The 26,872-nt window shown below is 42.3% G+C and overlaps 1 protein-coding gene across 1 annotated transcript in view; it reads left to right on the top strand.

The window, feature by feature from the left end:
• LOC309551300 (uromodulin-like) overlaps positions 1-26,872 on the top strand; it is a gene marked incomplete at both ends in the record, with an annotated part of 92,577 nt that overhangs the window by 59,966 nt on the left and 5,739 nt on the right. The window contains 5 exons of the mRNA XM_082251831.1: positions 1,111-1,319; positions 6,497-6,654; positions 14,333-14,578; positions 24,885-25,047; positions 26,740-26,833. Coding sequence (XP_082107957.1) covers positions 1,111-1,319; positions 6,497-6,654; positions 14,333-14,578; positions 24,885-25,047; positions 26,740-26,833 — 870 coding nt within the window. The remainder of the gene's footprint in view (positions 1-1,110; positions 1,320-6,496; positions 6,655-14,332; positions 14,579-24,884; positions 25,048-26,739; positions 26,834-26,872) is intronic.

Below are 26,872 nucleotides of genomic sequence, written 5' to 3'. Positions count from 1 at the left end.
TGCATGAGGTCTCATGTTCCAGGGGGCCTGTGCAGCTCCCCTGTACACCTGGCTAGGAGGGGCGGTGGAGGCAGCATGTAGAGAAATCACTGGCCTAATTTTTCCTCCTGTTGCTGCAGGAGAAAAATAGAGGAGATTGGTTCCTCTGTATGCTGCCCCCGCCACTCCTCCTATCCAGTTCACTTGTGTTCTGCTGTCTCTGTGCCCCTGTGGGCTCCCCTGCCCCCCCCCCCTCCACTGTGCTCCCCCCCCCTCCACTGTGCTACCTTCCCTCTCCTGCTGGCTGCTGCAGGGGATGTGTCACAATAGAAAACCAGGAAGGGGTCGGTAAACATGTAATTAACTAGCTCCTTCCTTTTCTGAATGGACAGAGTCATTGTCAGTGACATTGTAAAAATAAATAAATAAAATGATGACCAGTGTATTCTTACTGTAGAGGAGCCCTGCTATCAGAATACAAAGCCATATTGGGGTAGGATTCCTCCATCAACTACACTTATGGGGATAGGGGAATCCATTAGATTTTTTTTTCATTCAACCCATTGACTGAACAAAAAAAATGGCCCCTTTATGGCTAGCTTGAGGAGATCTGGTGTGGTGTGTGATTATATGTTGCCATAGCTTTTACAACATGAAGGTGTAATGATGCTTATGTTGCTGAAGCCACGGCAATGAGTTAATAATCATAGTCTGCATCAGATCTCAAAGAAGCATGCGCAATGTGACATAAATGTCATTGGTGAGACAACCTTGTAAAGCAGCCACCAATTATATGAAAAACAAAAAAACTGGTGCAGGGTTCTGTAGTATAGGTCGGGTAGGGCTATGGGGTCTTGGAGAACGTAAAATTAAACTTGAGGATATGCAGACATTTGCAAAAACCCTAATAATTTTAATAAATGTATTCATGTTCACCTACCGAAGATTAACTTTTGCACACCTAGTGCCCTTTCTAGAGGTAAAATGCTTCATTATGGTAACAAAAGGCACAATTCATGCAATGCATCAAATAAAATATGTACTCGTCATTATATCTTTAGATATATGTATTTCTATTTTTTTAACTTAGTTACTTATTTAAGGATCCATTTAAGCTTTTTCTCTTTTAAGATATTTCAGAAATACGTCCAATACTTACCTGTGGAGCACATGAAATGAAAGCCTCTTTCCTAAAATGTCAGCTAAGAAGTCAAAATATTGATGTCAGTAAACTCAACATTGCAAATGTCGGCTGTTATAAGTTTCAAGATGATATCGGCAACGGAACTTATTCAGTAGCAGTCTCTCTGACAGATGGAAAATGTGGAGTTCAGCTAATAGTGCGTAATTCTATCTATCTATCTATCTATCTATCTATCTATCTATCTATCTATCTATCTATCTATCTATCTATCTATCTATCTATCTATCTATCTATCTATCTATCTATCTATCTATCTATCTATCTATCTATCTATCTATCCAGCTCTCCCTGGAGGGGGTGCCTATTAAACAGTTGCCTAGTTATACAGATTTTTTTACTTTTCTTTTTCAAATGAATATTAAATATTGTACATAGCAAAACATTCTAAGTGCCAGTTCACATTGGTGCGATGCAAGAATCCTGCGAATTCACTGCGGGTTCCCGCATCGCACCCGACTCACAGGCAGATCACACTGCCATATGCGAACTGCTGGGAGTGTAAATACAAAGTTAATGACAACGCCAGATTAGTTTGCATATCTCAGTGCAAACTTTTGATTCGGACAGGAATCGGATCGCATATGTGTGAACACCCATGCGATCCGATTCTGAGGCGGACCACAAAAAGGGTCCCGCGCAACTTTGGTCCGAATGCGATGCAAATTCAGCCATACAATCTGTATGCCTGAATTTGTGTCGCACAGACATCGTATGTGATTTGCAGAGCAGTGTGGTGCGAATCAAATGCGATATATGAAATCACTATAGTGTGAACCGGCAATAAGAGTTCTATGGGCTAGCTAAAATAATGGCACAGAAGATGTTGTTGGAAAGTTGGTTTATTGAAAATCTGGACTAAGTTATCTCGAAAGGGATAAGCCACTGCAAGGCATCAATCACTTCTGTTTGTATCATTCATGTAAGTTCAAGTTTGAATTTTTGAACTCTATATTGATAGCCTAATGTGGGGAACTTAGAAATTTAGGCCCTTTTTTACATGTGCAGCCAGGTGTGGGGGGTAATTTAACATTTCTGGATTTTCAGAACATCTATAGGATAGGACTTCTATTACTGTTCTGAAATACACGGATTCACAGAGTATTATGGGTTTTCTTTAAAGATCTGTTTATATTAACTGCTTCCCGGGTAGGCTGGATGATGTACATGTTCCAGGTTAAGGGTCACTGGCTACAGCGGGATTTTGTCAGTAGGGCCCCCCCCCCATAATTTATGGCCTGCTGATCAGCTGTATCCAGTCACAGCACAGAGCCAATCATAGCACAGAGCCCTGTGTTTACAAACACACAGGGCTCTGTACACAGATCAGCAATCAGGCGGTTTCTACTCCCTGCAAAGGCAGAAAAAACAGACAGATCTCTAAGTAAAAGCATAACATTTTGCACCCATTACACTTGTTAAGCACACAGTTAGCCCTTTGATCGCCCCTAGATGTTAACCCCTTCCCAGCCAGTGTCATTAGTACAGTGACAATGTACAGTATTATATCTGATCACTGTATTAGTTTCACTATTGATGTCAATGTCGGTCATTTAGCGTACCCTCCAGCGATGGTCTGTTAGCACAACATTGCCTGTCACTGTCGCTGATCTTCATTAGTATAGCGTCACAGCTGCGTAATTTCCAGTGTGTATACAATCATTTGCAGATATAACTTGCACACAAACCAATCAATTTATTGGGATTTTGATATGTGGCAGAATTTCGGCCTTAATTTAAGAAAAGAAAAGATTTTTTAATTTTTTTTATTGGATATGTTTAATAACAGAAAGTAGAAAATATTTTTTTTTTTTCAAAACTTCTGGTATTTTTTCATTTATATAAAAAATAAAACAGTGGTAAACAAATACCACCAAAAGAAAGCTCTATTTTTGTGGAAAAAAAAAATGATATACAGTTCATTTGGGTACAGTGTTGCATGACTGAGTAATTGCAAGTTAAATTAGCACAGTGCTGAATAGCAATAATTGCCCTGGTCATGAAGGGGGTAATGCCTTCCAGAGGTCAAGTGGTTAAGACTCTTTCTTAGATTGAAAAGGATGTGAAGAAGATGATTCACTCAGCTGCACTCCAGCTTCAGTTACTGAAATCTGTAAACCTCAGGATTCATTTTAACAAAGCATCTAAGAATAGACAGGCAAATCTGTAAAAAGGAGCCTAAAACTACATAACAAATATTTTCCAGAGAAAAAAATAAACATATTATTTGAAGTGTAATATGTTTGCTCCTGAACAAAAAAAATAAGGTAAAATGTATGTGTGTGTGTAAGATAGATAAGCAAGCCATTTGCACTTGATCCTTTAGCTTAAATTCTGGACAGCTGAGCTGCCATGCAAGAAGCATCTTGAGTGGTTACCCTATGCAAGTTAAGGCCTATTTGGTACCTTATATGTACATCAAGGATATTAAAACAATCAATTCAGAATTCACATAAATCGGATATGTGTAAAGACCTGCTTCATGGTGTCAGACATCGACCAGAAGGTCTTGGATAGTGGCATTAGCTTGTATTGTCCCCAGGAGGTGCTCCATGACAAGAATATAGAGTGGAGAGAGGAAACATCTCGGCTGTGTCGATAATCCGGTAATACATATATAGGCCCAGGGTTCGTCATACAGTGCCATAACATTTTTTAGGGGGTGGCAATCTGGCAGAGAATGGCAGATAAAATGTCCCAGTCAAGGTTTTTAGATGTCTTCTCAGCATTGATGGATAGAAGGCATATTAGTTGGTTGTTTTTGATGATGTAATTAATAAGGGGAATTGTTCATGTCATGTTATCGCCAGTTGTCAGCCCTGGCACTCTTGCCTGAGTGCAAAGAGAAGGTAAATTATCATACCTCCTAAATGTGGAAAATGGGGCAGAGAAAGGCTCAAATACTTCTTTAAAAAAAATTGGAAATTTGGTGGCTTTCATGAAGGTTTGTAGTCAAGATTGGGCATCTCGGATGGAATGATGTTGTCAAGGTAATGTTATGAAGGGTATTTTGTGGAAGGCTGGTGCAATGTTAGCGAATCGGTGCACTCTGGACTATCGGGAGTTCTAGTTTTTTTAGGTAAAAGTGTGTGATTGTTTGATTTGGATAGACCAAGCTAGAAGTCACAATGATTACACAGTTCATGGAAGATTCTGGAAAACCAGTCCCTGTGTTTTTACATTTGATTAGTCAAGGAGGGTCTTCAACTCCACTTTCATGAGGAAGACAAAGGTGGGTTTCCGGGTTAGTTCAAATGATTGAATTTCTGGAAACAAAGGTGACATTTGACTTTTCTTTTTAAGATAATATCTTTTAGGCAGTAATTGCATCCGTTTTTTTTTTAATAAAAAAAGGTTTGAGCAATAAAAATAAAAGCTGTCAATTGTAAGCACCTCTGACCGTATTTCGGTACATGTGGTGGGCTTAAAGTGTAGGTCAAGCCTAAAACTAAAATCTCTAAATCTACTTGCAGGCACAATCTAAGACTAACCTATCTAACCCTGTAAAGCAAAACACACTGTAAATACTGTACCTTTTCTGAATCTGATTTGGTTCGGCCTTCAGTGGCGGAATCTGTGTGCAGGACACAGCCGATAACAGCTGTGAAATGCCAGGGAAGTGATGTTACCCATAGAGTTACTATGGAGTTACTATGGAGCTTCCATTGTCACTGCCTCTTCTGCACCTGCCTACACAAAGAAGCCGCCGCTGACAGCTCAGCGTGGGACCAGTCCAGAGCAGCTTCAGAAAAGGTATGTATAGTGATGTAGCACCCTCCTAGGTAGGTGCTAGGCAGAGAAAGTATAGTTGTTCTGTCTGCTTATCAGGGGAGCCTGATTAATAGTTAGTCCTGTTGCATGTGTCCAGGGTGTGATTCATCTGGGCTGAGGAAGTGTCCCCACTGCATCCAATAGGGGAGCCTGTTGGACAGTGGAGGAAACCCAGCCAGTGACGCACAGGCTTTTGTAACTATCTCAGTGGGTTGGCACAAGCAGTGGTGCATCCTGGGATACATTATAAAAGCCAAGGGCACATGTGACAGGGGGTCTTTGGGCGGGAAGCCAAGTCCCAGAAGGAAGGTGACAGCTGTTTCCTTTCCTGCAGCTGTGAGAGTGGCCGTAGGCAGTCGGGCTAGTGAACCAGTGGTGTGGCTGAACCTAGAGGTCCCATAAAGCTGACTGTGGAGGTGAAGGCAGAGCAACTGTGGAAAAACAGTGTCCGTGAGTACATGGGAGCTTGCCAAGGGGTCTGCCCAGGAAGGGGACCACTCCAGTGGCTAGAGTCAATGAACGGGCGACAGCACACAGGCAGTGAGCGAAAAGGGGGTGCCACGTTGTTAACCTTGAAGAGAGTATTCAAGCTGGAACGGTCAATTTAACTTCACTTCAGTGGCAGGGTGAAGTCTTGCCACATTCTACAGTCAGTTGTCCTCAGAATTGTGCATGGTTACTAGTTGGAGTATCCCACTCATCCCTTCTCCCATCCCAGTTCTAAATAAAATACAAAAACCAAATCCCCTGGACTGATTATTGTCTGAGCCAAGAACTTTTAATGCTGTGTATCTGCTGTCAGTTGCTAATGGTAACCCAGGGGAACCCAAGAAGTGTAATTCTCAGCAGCTCTCTAGGGGGCAGTGCTACAGAGAGTTTTACTTTACAGGGCTGGATAGGTTAGTCTTAGATTGCGGCTGAAAGTAGATTTAGAGATTTTAGCTTTACACTGAACTTCTACTTTAATTTATTGTATTTTTCCCAACCCTTCTGTCACTTTTTGGACAGCTTGGCATGGTATAGGAAATTGAAAAATAACACATCTCCTGGCAGGATCACCCATTTATAAAACTATATTACACTGGATACCCTGTTGTGGGAATATTGTATACTTGCATCATTTAGGTCATATTTTCTTTTATCTATAATTACGAATGAATCAGAAAAGACATAACCCTGCCATTTGCCAATTGCATAAATGATTCCTTATGAGTAATGAATCAGTCCCTGACAAAAACATTTTGCTCATTATGCTTTCCATTTCCTACCTGTAATGGGTATTGCTTATCATAAGCTTCTGTTCTCTTTTACATTTGTAACTTTCTTTAAATATTAATAAATATAATGTAAAATAGTAATTGAAGCATTGGATGACTAATTTCAAAGGACATTATCTTCACTTCTCTTTGCTTTTATTTTCTGAAATCATACCTATGGAATACTGCATCCAAGCAAACATTCTAAAACAGAGCTATTCCAATTATTTTGCAGTTTTTATAACTTGTACAGGATATGTTTTCATATTTTATTTCTTTTTCCCCACAGACATCTAAAACCTTTGCAACTTTTATCAACACGTTACAAATTACCTTGGAATCAAGTAATGGTTCATTTGTACAAAGAGAAGTGGCTGTTCAAATGAAATGTTCTTACCCACTTGACATAAAACTTAGCCTTGGCACTGCAACTAATCCCATGGTTAGGTAAATAATGTTAGGTATTTTTGTGTATTTTTTTTTTTTTTCAGAAAGATTATTGGGCCATTCACACTGTGTGTTGAGGTGTCCATCATTGTATATCCTTCATTGTGAGTTGAACCCCACGACTCAGTACATTAGATGTAGGCATTGTGGTGTGCTGCACTGTAAAAAAAAAAAAAGGTCATGTGCATTTTATTGTCTGTTGTGGTGTGTTGGCAGCCCATTTATAAGGAATGTGGAGTGATAACACACCCAGCGAAACCCAAAATTTTAAATCCAGCTTCACGGAAATTTGGTCAGACTCATCTTATCTGATATTGCATAACACATGTGTACTCTCGCATGTTACAAAATATATATATATATATATATATATATGCTTAGCTGTAACTGTGATATTAAGTAGTCTGAAATGCACCATTTCAAATATAATCATTACATGGAAAATACCAATTGAATTATCAAAAAGGAAAAAAAGTTATTTAGATATGGGACTGTAACGGAACCGCGACCCACACTGTGTTAGTGGGCTTCCATCAGTATACGGCTTCCTTCAGTCTTGAACATAGATATTGAATATTCCAGCCGCCCCCCCCCCCCATACAAAGCTAGCCGACAACTTAGCTTGTACTGGAACCTTCTCCTTTATTGAACAGTTTCACACTCAATTTATACACACATGAGCACATCCCCCTCCTGATCAAATTACCCCATCAGGTCAGGGGTTGCCTGATTACATTATCATATGCAGATGAAATTGTATACAGAAATAGAATTAACCTGAACTAATTATCTAGCCATCTGGACAGACACCATATGTGAGTTCATTAACAATTAACAGTGGGACAGACAAGCTTAACATAATCCACATCACACCTCAATACACCGACAAAATGGAGAGCCTGTGTCAGGGAATCCCTGTGAGACGTCTGGGGCGTGGCCGTGCACAGGCTATTCCCAGAAGAATGACTAATGGGCGTGGTGCCAGACAGGCTATTTAAAGGAAGTTCATTCCTGTTTCCTGTGCTGACTGATCTTCAGCTGTTTCCTGTGACCTGATGATACCTGTATGCTTCCCTGTTGCTGACCTGGCTTGTTCTGAACTTGGACTTGGATTCTGCTTCTGCTTCTCTGCTAAACCTGACCCGGCTCCGTCCCTGACTTTGGCTCTGCTTACGATTTGGTACCCTGCTGCACCGCCTGTTGATGACCCTGGCTTTCCTACTACTCTGACTCCGTCTCTCAGAACTACCCGAGTGCTTGCCTGGCTATCTGCTGCACATATTCCATACAGCATTGCATGTTCCAGTTTCCAGGATCCGGAAAAGCAGCCTATCCTGATCCATCAACAACCACAGGCACTCGTGTCCCTCCTGGCCTTTGACACCCTCTGTCTCACCTTCAGTGGGGTCTGGGCCGGAGATATAAGAGAGGCCGACCTCATCAACTCAGACTCCTCCCAGGTACGTGACAGTATCAGTCAGCCAACTATGGAGTCTGAAAGGGAGGTCTCTCCACTGGAGAACGTTTGACGATCGATCTCTGCACTATCCCACATTGTACAAAGCCTGCAAGGAAAATTGGATTGCATCGAAGATCAATTATCGGCCCGCAAAAATGACTCTTCTCTGACGGAGCCCAGCACATCCTGTGCGGCGGATTTCCACCCGGAACCTCGGGTTCCCATTCCTGAACGTTTTTCTGGAAATCGAAGAAAATTTCGGACTTTTCGTAATTCTTGTGAACTATACTTTTCCCTGTTGCCTCGAACATTCTCTTCACAAGATACCAAGGTGGGGTTTATTATCTCGCTCCTTCAGGATGAGCCCCAATCCTGGGCTTTCCATCTTCGGGAACAACACGATCCAGCCTTGACAACCATGGACTCTTTTTTTTCTGCCATGTCCCAGCTATACGCAGATCCTTTTTGTCATCGGACTGCTGAATCAAAGCTTAGCAAGTTAAAGCAAGGCCTAAGGCCTGTGGAGGATTATGTGACAGATTTCCGTGTATGGAGTGCCGATACTCTGTGGAACCATTCGGCCCTCCATCATCAGTTCCGTCTTGGTTTGTCTGATGCCCTAAAGGATGAACTTGCCAGGGTGGGGGTACCAACGGCCTTAGAAGACCTGGTGAACCTTGTCATCCAGATTGACCGGAGGCTACGTGAGAGGCAAGCCGAAAGAGCTAACAAGGCTCCTTTGGTCCGCCCGGAGTTTGGGGCTGATACTCCTCTCATTACCGTTAACCCCCCAGAGGTACCTCACTACCCTTCACGAAAGAGTTTCCAGAGATCCCCTCTGTTCACATCGGAACGTCTTTGACGGTATCGCTCCAATCTCTGCCTCTACTGTGGCGATGCCGGTCACCACATTCAGACTTGTCCTGTGAGGCCTTGCAGAACCTCCTCTAACTGGATTTCTATGATGCATCCACCCAGGACTAATCAAACACATCTCACCTTGCTTTGCCATCTGAAACTTCCTGAAAGGACTATCTCTGTTCCTGCTATTATAGACTCTGGGGCCTGTAGCTGTTTTGTGGATGTGACATTTGCAGCCCAACACAATCTACCTCTCTGTACCAAGAAACAAGGGTTTGTTGTTCACCTGGCTGATGGCTCTGGTATCAAGTCTGGTCCAGTGACACAAGAGACGGCTCCAATTTTCTGCTCTTCCTCCTCTGGTCATCAAGAATTCCTTTGCCTGGACGTTATAACATCACCCATGTTTCCTGTCATTCTTGGTATACCCTGGCTGAAGGCCCATAACCCTAGCATCAATTGGCTCACGGGTGAGATTTCCTTCTCTTCTCCCTACTGCCGGGCACATTGTGTTCCTGAGGAGTCTCTTACTGCTACCTCTCTCCTTGGTATCCACCCGGACCCCGACGTCTTGAAACTGGTACCCACAGTTTACCACGAATACCTGGATGTTTTCAATAAAAAGAGCGCTGATTCTCTTCCTCCCCATCGTACATACGATTGCCCCATTGAACTGTTGCCAGGGGCTGAAATACCTTTTGGCCGGATCTACCCTCTCTCTGAGCTCGAATTAGAGACTCTCCGTAACTACATTAATGAAAGCCTGGAAAAAGGATTCATCCGACCCTCCACTTCACCCGCAGGAGCGGGCATATTCTTTGTTGAGAAAAAGGACCATACCCTTAGGCCCTGTGTGGATTATCGCGATCGCAATAAGATAACTGTCAAGAATCGTTATCCTCTTCCCCTAATTCCCGAACTTTTCCAGAGGTTACGAGGGGCACAGGTGTTCTCCAAACTTGATTTGAGGGGTGCCTACAACCTAGTCAGAATTCGTGAAGGAGACGAATGGAAAACCGCGTTTCGAACGCGCTTTGGGCATTTCGAATATCTGGTCATGCCATTCGGTCTTTGTAATGCCCCAGCCACATTCCAACATCTTGTTAATGATATATTTCGGGACTATCTTGATTTGTTTATCATCGTATACTTGGATGATATCCTTGTATTTTCCAGTTCTCTCGACCTACACAGAAACCATGTAAAGAAGGTACTGGACAGACTTCGCCAACACCGTCTTTACGCAAAGGCGGAGAAATGTGAGTTCGAAAAACAGGTTATCCAATTTCTGGGACTCATTATCTCTGCGGATGGCATTGCTATGGACCCGCAAAAGGTATCTGCCGTACTGGAATGGCCTGCCCCCGAGGACAAGAAAGCAGTACAGCGCTTTGTGGGCTTCGCTAATTTTTACAGGAAGTTTATAAAGAACTTTTCTGGCATCATATCCCCCATCACACAGCTGACCAAACAGTTTACCCCATTCAAATGGACTCCAGAGACTCAAGCCGCCTTTGAACTATTAAAGACTCTGTTTACTTCCGCTCCCATTTTAAAACACCCAGATCCCGCTTTAGCCTATGTACTTGAAGTGGATGCCTCTGAAAATGCGGTCGGGGCTATACTATCCCAACGACAAGGAGCCAAGTCCCTACTCTACCCTATTGCCTTTTTCTCCAGAAAATTAAGCTCCTCTGAGAGGAACTATGACGTAGGAGATCATGAACTGTTAGCCATAAAGGCTGCCCTGGAGGAATGGCGCTACCTACTGGAGGGGGCTGTACACCCTATACTTATTTTTACAGACCATAAGAACTTAGAATATCTAAGAACCGCGAAACGATTAAGACCTCGACAGGCAAGATGGGCACTTTTCTTCTCTCGATTTGTGTTCCATATAACTTTTCGTCCGGGCTCTAAGAATTGCAAACCTGATGCCCTTTCTCGCATGTTTCCTGAACCAGCTCCACCTCCTGAACCTGACACCATCTTGCCAGCTAAGAATTTCCTACTCTTGCAAACAGACTTGATGTCACAGATCAAGGGGACAGTTGCAAACTCCCCACCTCCTCTGAACTTGCATCTCCAGCAGAGGGATGGACTTTATTTCCACAAGGAACAAATCTTTATTCCCGAACAACTGAGGGTCACCATTCTTAAGTGTCATGATCATCTTCTGGCTGGACACTTTGGTATCCATAAAACCTCTGATTTGGTCTCCCGTTCCTTTTGGTGGCCAGATTGGTTAAAGGACTGTAAAAACTATGTCAGATCCTGCTCTGTGTGTCTCAGAAACAAGTCTGATCGGGCCAAGACCTGGGGCCTGTTGGAATCCCTCCCCGTACCTGAAAAACCATGGAGTATGATCTCTATGGACTTTATTGTGGAACTTCCTCCATCTGAAGGGTTTACAACTATCTTTGTCGTAGTTGATCGTCTTTCCAAGATGGCACACTTTATACCTCTGAAAGGAACTCCCTCTGCCTCCGAAACTGCCTCCACGTTTATCAAAGAAGTGGTGAGATTGCATGGCATTCCAGCCAGCATTGTCTCTGATCGTGGGGTGCAGTTCACTTCCAAGTTTTGGAAAGCTTTATGTGAAGCATTAAACATTGAACTTTGTTTGTCTTCTGCCTACCACCCACAAACAAACGGACAGACCGAGAGGACAAACCAAACTCTTGAACAATATTTAAGGTGCTTCTCTTCTTTTTCTCAAGACGACTGGGTGTTACTCCTCCCTTTAGAGGAATTTGCTTATAATAACTCTGTTCATTCCGCCACCAAGCAGTCTCCTTTCTATGCCAATTATGGATATCACCCCTCCTTTCTACCTGAGTTACCTATGGAATCTGCTGTACCAGCTGTACAAGAAAGACTAAATTTTCTTAATACCAACAGTCAGCTTTTGCGGGAAACCATTTTGAAGGCACAGGCTGGTAATAAAAAATTTTTTGATAGAAGAAGGAGAGGGAATTTGAATTTAAAACCGGGGGATAAGGTCTGGCTATCTACAGCAAACCTGAGATTAAAGTGTCCCTCAAAAAAGCTTGGCCCAAGATACCTGGGTCCATTTTCTATCAGGAAGAAGATCAATTCTGTGGCATTCGAATTAATCTTACCAGGTAATCTGAAGATCCATCCCGTGTTCCACGTTTCTTTACTGAAGTCAGCTGTTCCCAACCCCTTTCCAGATCGTGGATCTGAAGTTCCTGCTCCCCTTTTGATGGAAGGTAATAAAGAATTTGAGGTGGAGTCTATTTTGGACTGTAGAAGAAGGGGTGGTCAGACACAGCTTCTTATCAAGTGGAAGGGCTATGGCCCTGAGGATAATTCCTGGGAACCTGCTTCAAACGTCCATGCTCCTCGATTGTTACGAGCCTACCTTCTACAACATCCGGAAAAACGGTCTATGTTGGGCATCCGGAGGCTGCCCTTAAGGGGGGGGCAATGTCAGGGAATCCCTGTGAGACGTCTGGGGCGTGGCCGTGCACAGGCTATTCCCAGAAGAATGACTAATGGGCGTGGTGCCAGACAGGCTATTTTAAGGAAGTTCATTCCTGTTTCCTGTGCTGACTGATCTTCAGCTGTTTCCTGTGACCTGATGATACCTGTATGCTTCCCTGTTGCTGACCTGGCTTGTTCTGAACTTGGACTTGGATTCTGCTTCTGCTTCTCTGCTAAACCTGACCCGGCTCCGTCCCTGACTTTGGCTCTGCTTACGATTTGGTACCCTGCTGCACCGCCTGTTGATGACCCTGGCTTTCCTACTACTCTGACTCCGTCTCTCAGAACTACCCGAGTGCTTGCCTGGCTATCTGCTGCACATGTTCCATACAGCATTGCATGTTCCAGTTTCCAGGATCCGGAAAAGCAGCCTATCCTGATCCATCAACAACCACAGGCACTCGTGTCCCTCCTGGCCTTTGACACCCTCTGTCTCACCTTCAGTGGGGTCTGGGCCGGAGATATAAGAGAGGCCGACCTCATCAACTCAGACTCCTCCCAGGTACGTGACAGCCTGTCTCTAACATTGAAGTACAATATACATTAGCATAAGTGTAAACACAGACCCCATTTGAAGCAATCCAAACCATTAAGTATCTGTCTTTCATTCCCAGTGACAGTGAGTACAGTCACAGTGACATTTTCCTTTGCAAGATTAAAGGAAAAGTATAAGGACTTTTAATCAGTTTGATTTACCATGTAATTTCAACTGCTGAGGAAGGATGAACCAAATCGCCATGGGTTTAGTTCAAACATTGTTCTGTGAATTTCAAAGAAGTTCAGGTACTGATCCCGAACCCCTTTCAAATTAATGGGAGCTGAATCTGTTAAATTAAAGATGCCCATTTCTGGGATAATATGCAAAGGGGTGTCAAGAATATTATGAGGTGGGGGATGGGCAAATGATGTGATTGTCCCCCACTCCTGATACATACAAGGCCACATGCCCTCAAGGGATGCCTTGCCAGGGGGGGGGGGTAAGGACAAAGGCTTCTTCCCCACAAACCTAGTCAGGTAGTTGTGGAGGTATTTAATAATAATGGGGCCTCCAGATCACATCCCTCCATGAGAACAAGTACATAATAATGAGTACATAGCACCCCTACTCATTAATAGCCAAATGTTTGATGAGTCTTTTATTAAAAAATAAAAGTCCCCGAAAAATGTCCCACCATGCAAATCTATTATCAATCATGATGCCCATTGACTCTCTGGAAAAAATGACCTGGTGCACATGACTGATCCCAACACTCTACATGGCCTAATGACAGCCCCCCAGCTGTCATCAGCTTTAAAAGAAAAAAGTTGCAGGAATGATGGTGACATCATTAACTAAATATGGCAATTGCCATATCTGGTCAATGTCATTGCTAAACTTTGGCCAGTGGCCATATTTGGGAGGTGATGTCATTGTTATCTCCTTTGCTTTAAAGGGGTGATGATTAAAAACAAAACAATCAGCATAAGGGACATAACCTACAGTCTGTAGCATGTGCTAACCCTGTGTTTAGGCTCTAATCACACCTTTGCGTATCTTTTTCAGGCTTTTTTTGGGCCTTTTCAGGTGCTTTTTGCAGGTGTTTGGAGGCAAGCATTGACATCTGACCAAAAACGCTTGTAGTTTGGCAAAAAAAAGAAGCTCATGTACTTTGAGCTTTAGGCAACAAAACACTCATATGGGAACAGGGCCCATTGAAATGAATAGGATTTTGCTTTTTGGGCATTTTGGAACTTCAGAGATGAGTGTTTTATGAGCTGGAATATGCTCAGGTGTGAACAGGGCCTAAGTTGCCAAGCGACATATTGATAATTGTTGTGCAGAAATAATGTCTGTATATTTTTTTTTTGCAGCACAATAAACATTTTGACAGAGGGCATCGGCCAGTTCAAGATCTCCATGGCACTTTTCCAAGATGCCAGCTACACTCTTCCCTATGAAGCACCTGAAGTTCAGTTGTCAATCGAATCTTATCTGTATATTGGTATCCTTCTCGATGGGCTCGATAGTTCGCCATATGTTGTGTTGATGAAGAACTGTTTTGGCACACCAACAAAAAACATGAATGATACTTTAAGATACCATATCATCAAAGACAGGTTTGTTACAGTGCACTGTTAAAGAATATTTGAAAACAGATTTCACTATTGATGATGGTCAATAATAATGAATCATTAGAAGGATCATGCAAGATCGGTATATATTTTAGGGCGTATTTGAAACAGACTATCATTAAAATGTACATATAGCCAAAACATTTTTTTTTTAAAGTTTATCTAAACCCAAAACCAAAAATGTAATATATTGCAGATTATTAGTCTCTTGTGTGTTTGTAGGCAGGTATGGGCTGAAGTACATCCACCAACCTGAAGGTGGCACTGTGCCATTTCTTTAGGCTGGAAGGAGACCATTAAAGACTTAGTGTCCCCTTCTTTGGGCTCCAGGCAGCCATCTTTGGGAGGACAGCTATCCTATGGATCAGTGTTTCTCATTTCTGGTCCTCAGGGCACACTAACAGGCCAGGTTTGCAAGAAAACTGAAATAAATCACAGGTGGTATAATTTGCTGCTCAGGGATTGTAGTATTCTAGTCTGTATCTCCCCAAGGTAATGCTTAAAATCTGGCCTGTTAGTGTGCCCTCAGGACCAGAGTTGAGAAACACTGATATAGATACCCAAAACCTAAGAGATCTCATAGGCTATCTTAAACCAGTATTCCTTAAATAGGAGATTCTGCATTATTCAGTGTTGTCCCAGTGCGGGAATAAGATAGGGACATAGCCCCTGGTGGTGAGGGTAGGGAGGTGTACCCTTCGAAGAGGGAAAGAGGAGGTTTCCCATTACAGGGTGTCTTCAATGTCAACTTCCTGGAACCCGCTGGCAGCCGGATATCTGCAGGGACATGTTAGATAGGGATGATCGAAAGGTTTGGGTCAACCATCGGTTCGACCCGAACATTGGGTGTTCGAAATTCGACCGAATTCGGCAACCAGAACCGACCAAAATGCAATGGGACAGGAAATGGGCTTTAAAAGCCCATGATTGGACCAGAACCATTAGTAAAAGCCAATTGAGGGAGCAGGAGAATGCTAGAAATGTGATTGGAGTGACTAGGGGGTCCAGAGGCCAATCATTAGTGAATACGCCCCCCGGTAAATAAGATAGCCCCGCCAAATTCCTAGCATTTTAATACAGGGACGTGGAAGAGAGTGGAAGCAGTTCTGTTACTTCTGCTTCAAAAGTGTCATTTAGCAATTATTAGTGTGAGGAAAGGGATATCTAGTGTAGTTAGGGTGCTATTTTCCACTTTAGTTAGCGTCAAAAATCTAGTTTCTGTAGGGAAAGTGTTAAGTGCCAGGGTGACCGTAGTGTAGTGTAGGGTGAACTGACACTGACCGCTATGGCAGGGTGACCAAACCCTTCCATTTCAGGGTGACCGCTATAGAGAAAAGATCGTTTCTCTTAGGTGACTTATAGAACAGGGATATGGCTTCTCGCCGGTCAGCCTGCTTTTTTGCTGCAGGCATTTATAGGGCTTTTTTGAGGACATGTTTGGAGTCAGGCATGACATCTGAACTTGTGTATAGGGGTATATATACACACACATGTATGTATATATACACCTACACATATATAGGAGTGAAAATAGCAGAATACTATACTTGCGCTAATGAAATAATTAACAGGCATATGGCTCCGCTCCTATCACACCTATATATGTGTATGTGTATAAATACATATAAGTGTGTGTGCATATATACCCCTATACAGAAGTTCAGATGTTTTGCCTGCCTCCAAAGACCCACAAAAAATGCCCAAAAAAACGCCTGCGCCAAAAAAAACGCCCAGGTGTGTTATTGCAGGCGTTTTTTTGGGCATTTTTTGTGGATCTTTGGAGGCAGGCAAACATCTGAACTACTGTATAGGAGTATATATACACACACACTTATATGTATATATACACATACACATATATAGGTGTGAAAGGAGAGAAGCCATATGGGTGTTAATTATTTCATTAGCGCAAGCATAGTGTTCTGCTACTTTCACACCTATATATGTGTATGTGTATATATACATATAAGTGTGTGTGTATATATACCCCTACACAGAAGTTCTGATGTTATGCCTGCCTCCAATAACCCCCAAAAAATGCTCAAAAAAACGCTTGCTACAAAACCGGCAAGGTGTGAAAATAGCATAGCCATATCCCTTTTCTATAAGTGACCTAAGAGAAACTATCTTTTTTTTCTGGTTCTGGACATGCTACAGAGCTGAAACTTCACAGGTACACTTTTAGACCCCCCAGACACTAAATCCAAAGAAATCTCATTTTTTTTTCAATAATTTTTTCAATAATTGGCTCTCTATCAAAAATGACAATTTGTAAGAACTTTTTTTTGTGTGATTAATAGTCTCTGGGGCACGACCCAGAACCCTAGGCACTTTTTAGGGGCATTTATTGGGTTTTAGGGCTTCAAAATGTTTTTTTTTTTATTACAGAAGTTCGGGTCCCATTGATTTCAATGGGGTTCTGAAATCCGGGCCGAACTTTCTGGAAGTTCTGGTGTTCTGGTCGAACCGAACTTTTGAAAAGTTCGATCATCCCTAATGTTAGATTCACATTGTGACCAAGCAATATCATAGCCTCTTCAAGGGAAGTGCTCCGCTGGCATTCTGTGGTCTTTAAAGCAGAGTTCCACCCTATTTTTTTCACTTTACACCGTCAGTTAGATTAAAAAAACCTGAAAAAGAATTGGAAATTATAATTTTTTTTTGTTTCACTTGCCTTATTTTTAATAAAGATTAACTTACCTTCCTGCCACTTCCTCCTTATGCGGCCGCGGCCCCCGACGTCACTTCCTCCATTGCATTGACTCCTGGGAGATGAGAGTCATCCATCCTAGGAGTCAATGCGCCTGCACCGATGTCCCTCGTCACTTCCGGCGCAGGAGCGTCATTCCCTGCTGAATGCATTAGAACAGCTTCTGGGCATGCACAGAACCAGCTGCGGGATGACGAGTATGGCATTCTGGGACTCCGACATCCAGGAAGAGGGATACGAAGAGGGACGCTACGGCTTCAGCTGCCCACACCATAGATGGCAGCGCTGGACAAGAAATGTTCAAGGTAAGTTTTTCTTCTTACAGGTACTCTAAGCAGGGGACAGTTCAGAGGCTATCGTTGCTTAAATGCAGTAGCCCTGACTGTCCTGGGGGTATTTTTATCAAAAAATAAATAAAAATTTGTCCGGAACTCCTCTTTAAGTGCCTGATTTACTATTGAAAAGTGATTTTTGGATAAACAATGTGAAGATATGTTTGACCTGGAACATATGTAGTGCTTGTGCCGTAAGTCACCCCAGTTTTGCAGTCATTTAATTTCTACAATATAAACAAAGTTTAGGTATCCAGTTATGTTTACTCAAATCTCAGGCATACTGGTTAGGCCCCGCTTACATGGTGATTTCATTAGTTTTCTTTTTCAAGCTTCTTTTGCTTTATATTCACCTGGTAATGGTGCAAATATCACACTTTCTGTCCCAGGATGGCTATGTTACTTTTCCATTGTATGATACAATTTGTATCTATGGAGGGAGTCACAGTATCACCCAAGTCTGTTTTCCTGATTCGGACTAAAAACATGCTTGTATCTCTTCATCTGCATTACATAGGTTGCAAGACAATTGGTAGTTTACAAATGATAGCTAGAAAAGAAGATATTCTTTAGTGCAGCTCACAGGAAGTGACAAGGACACTGCATTTTTGGCAGGATCAACAGATATTTTCTGCATTTACTGAAAATTATCTTAGCTTAACCGCTTTCCAACCGTATCACTTAGATATACAGCTGCAAAGCTGCTCTCCGGTGCTGGATCACGTACCTAGTATGTAATCCAGCACTTCCTGGTAGGAAGTGAACAGGCACGCCAATGGCGGCCGCTCCCGCTGTTATTATACACAGCTGGAACTGATTGGCGGGTACGGTGAACTTGATGTCAACCGTCACCCACCGATTCTTTGGTACAGAGGCAGAACTGTGGTCTGTCAATGTAAACAAGGCAGATCGCTGTCCTGTCAGGAGGGAAGGCATTGATCCTGTGTTCCTGTTAAGCAGGAACATGGATCGATGCCTTCCCCTAGTACAAGCCCCTCCCACAGTTTAGTAAAACACAGGCTAGGCACACATTTAACCCTTTGATCGCCTTTCGATGTTAACCCCTTTCCAGCCAGTGTCATTAGGGCAGTGACAGTGTATATTTTTTTAGCACTGATCACTGTATTGGTGTCACTGGTCCTCAAAAAAGTGTCAAAAGTGGTAGATAGCGTCCCAACTGTCCACCGCAATATTGCACTCCCACTTTAAGTTGCTGATGGCCGCCATTACTAGTAAAAGAATAAAAATAATAAAAATAAATAAAAGTATCCCATAGTTTGTAGACACTATAACTTTTGCGCCAACCAATCAATATATGCTTGTTTGGATTTTTTTTTTTAACAAAAATATGTAACAGAATACATATTGACCTAAATTGATGAAGAAATTAGATATTGGATATGTTTAATAACAAAAAGTAAAAAATATTGTTTTTATTTCAAAATTGTCGGCCTTTTTTTGTTTATAGCACAACAAATATAAAATATCACCAAACAAAAGCTCTATTTGTGGGAAAAAAGGAAATTAATGTTATTTGGGTACAGTGTCGCACGATTGTCAGTTAGAATAACGCAGTGCTATATCGCAAAAAATGGCCTGGTCATGAAGGGGGGTAAATCTTCAGGAGGTCAAATGGTTAAAAAAAGAAATCCAATGAAGTCACTACATATAAGGAATGTAAACTGATGATGAACAATTTTCCAATGGGGACACTTGTTCAGCGTTTTCTCTCACTTTCTATTGGGGTTTCAGTAAAAATAAGCATCTGAGCGCAGTTCCCTCTTGATTTCTAACAATACAGCCTAACAGAGCTCTACACATGTTGCAGCGGTGGCAATATTAACTTGGGCTGTAGAGTTTGACAGGCATTGCCATCTGTCAAACTTGCCCATTGAGATTAATGGAGCCACAAAGCAACCGGGAGCCAAATGTTTGGCTCGCAGTTGTGGCATTGCCGTGCAATTTTAAATTGCTATTGGACAAATTAGAAAAAAGTAAAGAAAAAAAAACTGTAGGCAGAAGTAGCGCCTCCTGGACACCTGCCACCACCCACTGCTATGCCGCCTTTTGAAAAGCAATCCACCAGGGATGCAGGACACAACCATCAAAAATGAACTGACCGGCCTTCCCTTTAGTCTTGCACAGTTGTACAGGCTCCTCTCCTGTCCTGAAATGGCTTACTCTGATTTCATTGCACACTGCTGAAAGTCAGATACCGTATTTTCCGGCGTATAAGATGACTGGGCGTATAAGACGACCCCCCTTCCGAAGCAAGGCAACACCATTGAAAAACATCAGATTTCTCATAGATCTCCAAGGTACCCTAGTACTGTAATACATGTAATCTCTCAAAATATCTCCAAGGTACCCTAAGTATTACCAGTAGATGTAATCTCAAGACGCTGGCTGTGCGGGAATCCTGTACCGGTATACCGCATGTACCGTAGCTTCGGCTACATACAGTATACCGCGCTGAGCCAATCACAGTGAGCGATGTATTCTATTATTGAATGCAAAGCCTGCTCGGATTGGCAGAGTCAGAGAGGTGGGCTGATGTTACTCCGCCAATCCGAGCAGGCTTTGCATTCAATAATAGAATACATCGCTCTCCCTGATTGGCTCAGCGCGGTACACTGTATGTAGCCTAAGCTACGGTACATACGGTATACCAGTACAGGATTCCCACACAGCCAGCGTCTTGAGAGATTACATCTATCGGTAATACTTATACTTAGGTTACCTTGGAGATATTATACTCAACGTATAAGACGAACCCCCATTTTTGGGGGATTTTTTTGAGGTTCAAAAGTCTTATACGCCAGAAAATACAGTACTCATTTCTAGACTGGAGGATGTCCAGCATCATCTAGTCCAGCCTTTCTAAACAAGGGTCCTGTGGAATCTAAAGGTTCCCCTGGAGGTTACTCAGGTTATTAGGGATTCCTTGAACTGTGACTACATATTTCCAAAGACAACTTCCCCTGACAGCTCCAGTGGCATGACCCCAATGATTATTTTAGCTGTCTCTTAGGGTGTCATTCTGACCACTGCTGAGTAGAGATCATGCTTCCCACTATACATTAATGTATGGTGCATTTTTTCCCACTGCTCCCAATGAATTGTTTTAGCAGGGGGGGTTCTACAAGACCTGGGGTAAATGGCTGATCCAGTTCTCCCCAACTGTCCCTGGCCTGCACCATTTATTCATTGTATTTTAGCTCTTTCAGTCATGGAGGTTCAGAAGTACATGTGAGCATTACCTAGGGTGGTCTGCATGCAAATACTGCCTGCCGAGGAACACCCAATGCTCCAGACTGACTTCCACCCATCAAGCCTCCATCACCCTCTCAAGAGTCAGCCCACTGTTTACAACAGAACTGAGGACTGTCGAGAGGAATACAGACAGTTCCCGGGGTTACAAACAAGATAGCTTCTGTAGGTTTGTTCTTAAGCTGTATTTGTACTTAAGTTGGAACAGGTACATTATTTAAAGAGGAGTTCCGGCCACAGAATCGTTTTTTTAAAAAAATACTTCCCAAAAAGCGATCCACCGCCCTTCATACATTCGCTAATCCGGTTTTACACAGTTTAATAATTCATTGGCAATCATAAAATCTTACTTTATAAAACGTTTGCTCAGTGCCGCCCTCTTTGTTCTGGTCACCTGAAGCCGCAGTATGCAAATGTATGCCCTGTTTCCTGGTTCTAGCTAGAGGGGGCCGAGGAATGCAGCGTAAAATCTCGCGCATGCCCAGTACTATGCGATCGGCATAGTAAGGGTTTCCATAGGGACGCCTATCATCGCGTTTGAAAATAACGCAATGAGAGGAGAGGCCGGCCGCCTACGTCACTGCCCATTGTCTCCTGGGAGTGATGAGTAAGAGCTCCCAGGACGCATTGCAGGAGAGGAAGTGTCTGTGCCCCTGTTCAATAGATTTCACCTCACTTTCTGTCCCTGTGATAACTGTTTTTTTAAATTATGGGTTGTTGTGGAAACAAGGATTGGTGATAAAGCTTCAGTGGAGACACCTTTTTTTCAAGGTGACTCTTACAGGAGTGAATTTCCCTTCCTAGGGGTAGATTTCCTCTCACTTCCTGTTGTCTCCCTCCGTTTGTACATTTGAGTCATTTGTAAGTTGGATATTTGTAACTCAGAGACTGCCTGTACTGAGACAGGATGCTATGAGGTTTTCAGAAAGCTATCTGGGTAGAGTACTCTGATATCTTTCCTATCCAAGATGATCTGTCTCAGAGAGCCAGCATGATGTTACTGGGACTAAAATAAGGTATCCAGTGAAAACAGGTTTTCTTTAAAATTGTCATTAGAATGTTTTCGAGAGGGAAAGGAGGAACCAGGAAGGTGAAGGGTACATTGTCATACTTTGTTAATAGTATTTATCATCGACCTTATTCTGTTTTTACATGATTTCTTAGTACATCAGTGCCTTCGAATATATGTTGAACTGGCTATAAAAATAAAAGGCTGGAACTCACTTCCTACACCTACTGGCTGATTACTACTGTGATGAGTGGCCTCACTGTCCACTAGGAAAGTGTGGAAGATGTGTTGGGTCCATATCAGTATTGAGCTCTATTTCTGGACAAGTTATCAACCCTTCGGTTGTGTATACTGTAGTATTCTCTCAATTTAAACTTTGAACATCAAACAGTAGTTTGCACTAAGTGAGACCTTCCTCTATAGTCAGAGGTCATACAGTACAGTGGAAGTGAGTTGCTGTCCAATTTCTGGTGGAGGAATCGTGTTCTTGCATCATGGTGTATTTATTGAAGTCTTTTCCGAGTGAACATTCAGATTTCATGCTTTCAGTTTAGGGTTGACACAAAAGATCAACGAAACCACTAACTGTCATTGACTGTGCCCCCCTTACACACACATGGAAACCAATGTGTGGGCAGATGTGTGGAACGTCAGGTCCCATACGTAGCAACCTCCTGATAGGTGCTTGTATTAGATAGATAGATTTAGTGTTAGCTCAAAGTGTTCAATAGAGCTGTGTTTTTGCTAGGTAAATTTAGCTTGCCTCACTGTAATTAGTGTGTTAGGTAAATGTAGTTCTGCTCACTGTAATCAGTGCAGCTGCAATTGATTAATTAGGTCTGGTCAGTGTTCTCAGCTGCTGTCAGTCTGATAGCTCCTTTGCTTTCCAGTAAGTTGTAGAACTTTCTGAAACAGATGTGGAGGTATGCAGATGGCAGTACTAATATATTTTATATATATATATTTATATATATATATATATATATATATATATAGCCCTGCCCAATCCCAGGGAGCAGGGTCCTGAAGTGGAGTGGATTGATAGCCTGGCCACGAGCAGGACGTCACACTCACACAGCTCTCTCCAGTCCTAGACTCCCACATTTGACACCTTTTGTGAGTGGAACTTTTATGTGTTAGTTATCTGTTCATAATAAAACTGTGCTACACTTAGGCTCCATTCACACCTGAGCGTATCGTTTTCAGGCGTTTTTTGGGCTTTTTCAGGTATTTTTTTGGGCTTTTTTAGGCGTTTTTGGGGGATTTTTAGGAGTTTTTTTCGCCTTTTTTCAAGCATTTTGTAGGGCTTTTTCCAGGCTTTTGCCAGGCGTTTTTTGCAGGTGTTTAAAGGCAAGTATTGACATCTAACGAAAATGCTGGTAATCTGCAAAAAAAGAAGCTCATGTCATTTTTTGAGCTTCAGGCGTTTTTTAAGCTTCAGGCGTTTTGCTTCAGGAGACAAAACTCTTAGATGTGAACAGGGGCCATTGAAATGAATGGGATTTTGCTTTTTGGGCGTTTTGAGAGTTCAGAGATGAGCGTTTTACGAGCTGAAATTCGCTCAGGTGTGAACAAGGCCCAAGTGGTCACCTTGCGCCTCTCTCTCTCTTCCCTCTTTTAATTAGTGTGGATTCCCAGCCCTTTTGAAACAGACAGTCTTGCTCCCACTTTGGATCACAGTCAGCATTTTTTACATTATCTCTAGGCAGTTTTTAGGACTTTATTCAAGTTTTTTTGCCCTTGATATTTATCTGGACAGTGCTCTATACCATTTTATGGACATCCATTTTAGTTATTTGCATTCTGCCAGAGAAGGGTAGCACTGAGAACTTTGTTTGTCCTTTGTCTTCACAAAGTTACCACTCACCTTGATAGATGAACAACCTCTACTCTTTTAGTAAACCAACCCCAGGTAAGTGTAGACACTCTTTTTCTTAAACCCAGCTTTAAAAATATTCAAAATTAAAAATCAAGCAGTACAAGAAGTCAATCAGTTAATGTGCTGACAAGATGGATGCTAATAGTAGAAGAGAGAAGAGTGACTGAGACTCATCACTGCACTGCTTCTCCTTTCATTGTCTAGTCGTTGGATTGGGCATAGTATGAAGTCATTCTAACTGGATCAGATACAATATATACTAGCCTAATGGCTTAATTTGCTACAGTATGTGTAAAGAGGAGCAAGGCACAGTTACCCATCACAATGAGGAATTATCTTTGATATGACTAGGGAAATATTATTACTAATATGTATGTATCTACTGTGCATTGGTTATTTCAATTGTTGAAGAGACCGTTGAAGGCAAAAAGGCTGTGCACTTTGCAGTGCAGCTGCTCCAGAGCAGAAGCTCTGCTGACTTCCATCGTCCAATCACGTGCAAGCAAAAATGCTGTTTTTTTTTTTTCATTTTCCTTGCATGTGATTGGGTATTCTTTGCAAAGTAATGATTTACCTAATTTATGAAGCTCTGGAGCAACTGAACTTACAGAGTGCACAGTATATTTGCCTTTGGTAAATCAACCCCCTATGTCATCATAAGAAAACACTTCCAGGAGGAACCTACCTGTAGAAAAAGAGCCTGAATGCTTACCTCTCTGTCTGCCTGCACCACTCAGTGCTGCTCTATTGCAGACAAGTGATCCCCTTAATTCCACTGGGAAACCAGCACTTCCAGGAACCACCTCCTCTTTCCCTTGTTCCTCCCTCCAAGCTCAAAACAAGGTAGGACCCAGTAGTGACTTTGGGGGACAATCTCTCTACAATGGACCAATGTTGAATGGAAGAAGAGGTTAGTGTTCAGCCTCTTCCTTACAGGAATATGCTCTCTCGAAAGTATTTTATCACATGACTGAGTCTCTTTAAATTCCATAATATTTTCAGCACCTATTGTAATTAAAATAACACAAATGATGTATTATAGCAGTATCATAGCATCGTAATTGATTTATTTTCTGCCTTTTGTTTAACAGCTGTCCTAACAGGCAGGACTCGTCCATCAGCGTTCCCATGAATGGTGTTTCCAAGGAAGGTCGCTTTTCCTTGAAGTTATTTAAGTTCATCACCGGTTACAGCAAAATTTACCTGCACTGCCATATAAATCTGTGTGATCTCACAACTGCCAGTTGCATACCAGTGAGTACAAAGATACATTGAAAAATGGGTACAAACAATTCTTCCAGTGAATCCTAATAAGAGCCATGCGTTGCTCATTACTTCTTTTAGTTAGTAAAGCCCAATTAAACCCTAGAATAAATCTCATAAAGGAGTTTCTTCATACAGCATTACAGTAAAGCAATCCATAAACTAGGAGATTTTTTGGATGACCGTTCATACCATAATTCTCAGTATGTTTGATGGCTGGACAAATTTCTAGCGAAAGGGGATATACTGCAGAGATAAAGCTATAACCTTGCCACTTTATAAAACCCTGGTTCGGCCACACCTGTCCTGACCATTCTGTCCAGTTCTGGTCGCCAATCTTGAGAAAGAATGTGCTGGAACTGAAGAGAGTCCAAAGAAGGGCAACTAAACTAATTAGGGGATTGGAGGACCTTTATTATGAGGAGCGATTACAAGCGCTTCATTTATTCTCCTTGGAGAGGAGACGCCTGAGAGGGGACATGATAGCGATCTAAAATACATCAATGGCGATCCTAGCATAGGTAGAAAACTATTTAGCCCCAAGGAGTGTTAGAAGACACGTGACAACACAATGAGATTAGAGGAGAGGCAGTTTAACCTTTTGCTGCGTAAGGTGTTCTTCACTGTAAGGGCGGTGAGAATGTGGAACTCTCTTCCACAAATGGTGGTAGCTGCAGGGAGTATGGATACTTTTAAAAGACTCTCTTGGACGTGCATCTCACAGATCACAACATTCAGGGTTATGGGAAATGAGCAGGCCACTGACACACACACACACACACACCTACAGTGGGGATCGAAAGTTTGGGCACCCCAGGTAAAAATTTGTATTTATGTGCATAAAGAAGCCAAGGAAAGATGAAAAAATCTCCAACAGGCATCAAATTACAGATTAGACATTCTTATAATATGTCACGTGAGCTGAACTCAGTCCACCACTATGCACGTCTGCAGCAGCTTTTCTCCCCTGTCCCCTATCTCACAGGCTTGGCTGAGAGCAGTGGGAACCATTGACTCCTGGTGCTGTCAATCAAAACCTGTGAGCAGATAGTGTGGGACAGGGCCAAGCCTGGCTGTGTTTCTGAATAGATGCAAACAGCCCGGCCCCGGATCAAGCCCGCATGAGCAACCACCATAGGACGCGGCTTCTTATGGTGAGCACTCTGTGGATGGGAGGAGTCAGGAGCACCGGTGGGGAACCTCAAAAGAGGAGGATCAGGGCTGCTTTGCGCACAACCGTTACACAGAACAGGTATGACATTTTAGTTATTTTAATAAAAAAAATAAAGTACGATTTACAGTCGCTTGAAGGAAAACAACATTCACTGTTAAAAATTTGTTCAATTGAGAAAAAGTTCTTCAAATGTTTTCTCCATTGTGGTGCAAAACAAATGATGATTTGACCCCACTAAAGATTAGAACAATGGAGAAAACATTCTTAAAATGAAAACATTTTGAATGAAATTCAGTAAAACCCCACCTTGTGAAACAACCCATTCAGTTTAAAATAGAAAGATTTCATATTGCATGGTGTTTAGTAATGTCTATGGGCAGTGTTTGAAGTCCATAGACTGACATAATGAAGCACATAGTGATCTGTTGGTTATGCAACTAATACATTTTGGATATATGGTAATTCATCTTTGCTTTACACTAATAAAGAAAATATTTTATGTGTTACAGTCATGCTCTGGTGCTAAAAGCAACTCTGTAAAATCTTCCAATCAGATGTACAGCATAAGTGTGGGACCAGTTACACTTCTGCCGGAGATATCAGGTAAAGTACAGCAAAGTACAGAGTATATATACCTAGAAA

Source organism: Pelophylax lessonae (genome assembly GCF_965119305.1).
Source record: "Pelophylax lessonae genome assembly, chromosome: 3".
In the NCBI taxonomy this organism is placed as follows: Eukaryota; Metazoa; Chordata; class Amphibia; order Anura; family Ranidae; genus Pelophylax; species Pelophylax lessonae.
Note: the sequence above shows the minus strand (reverse complement) of the source record. Positions and strands in the feature narration are given on the sequence as shown.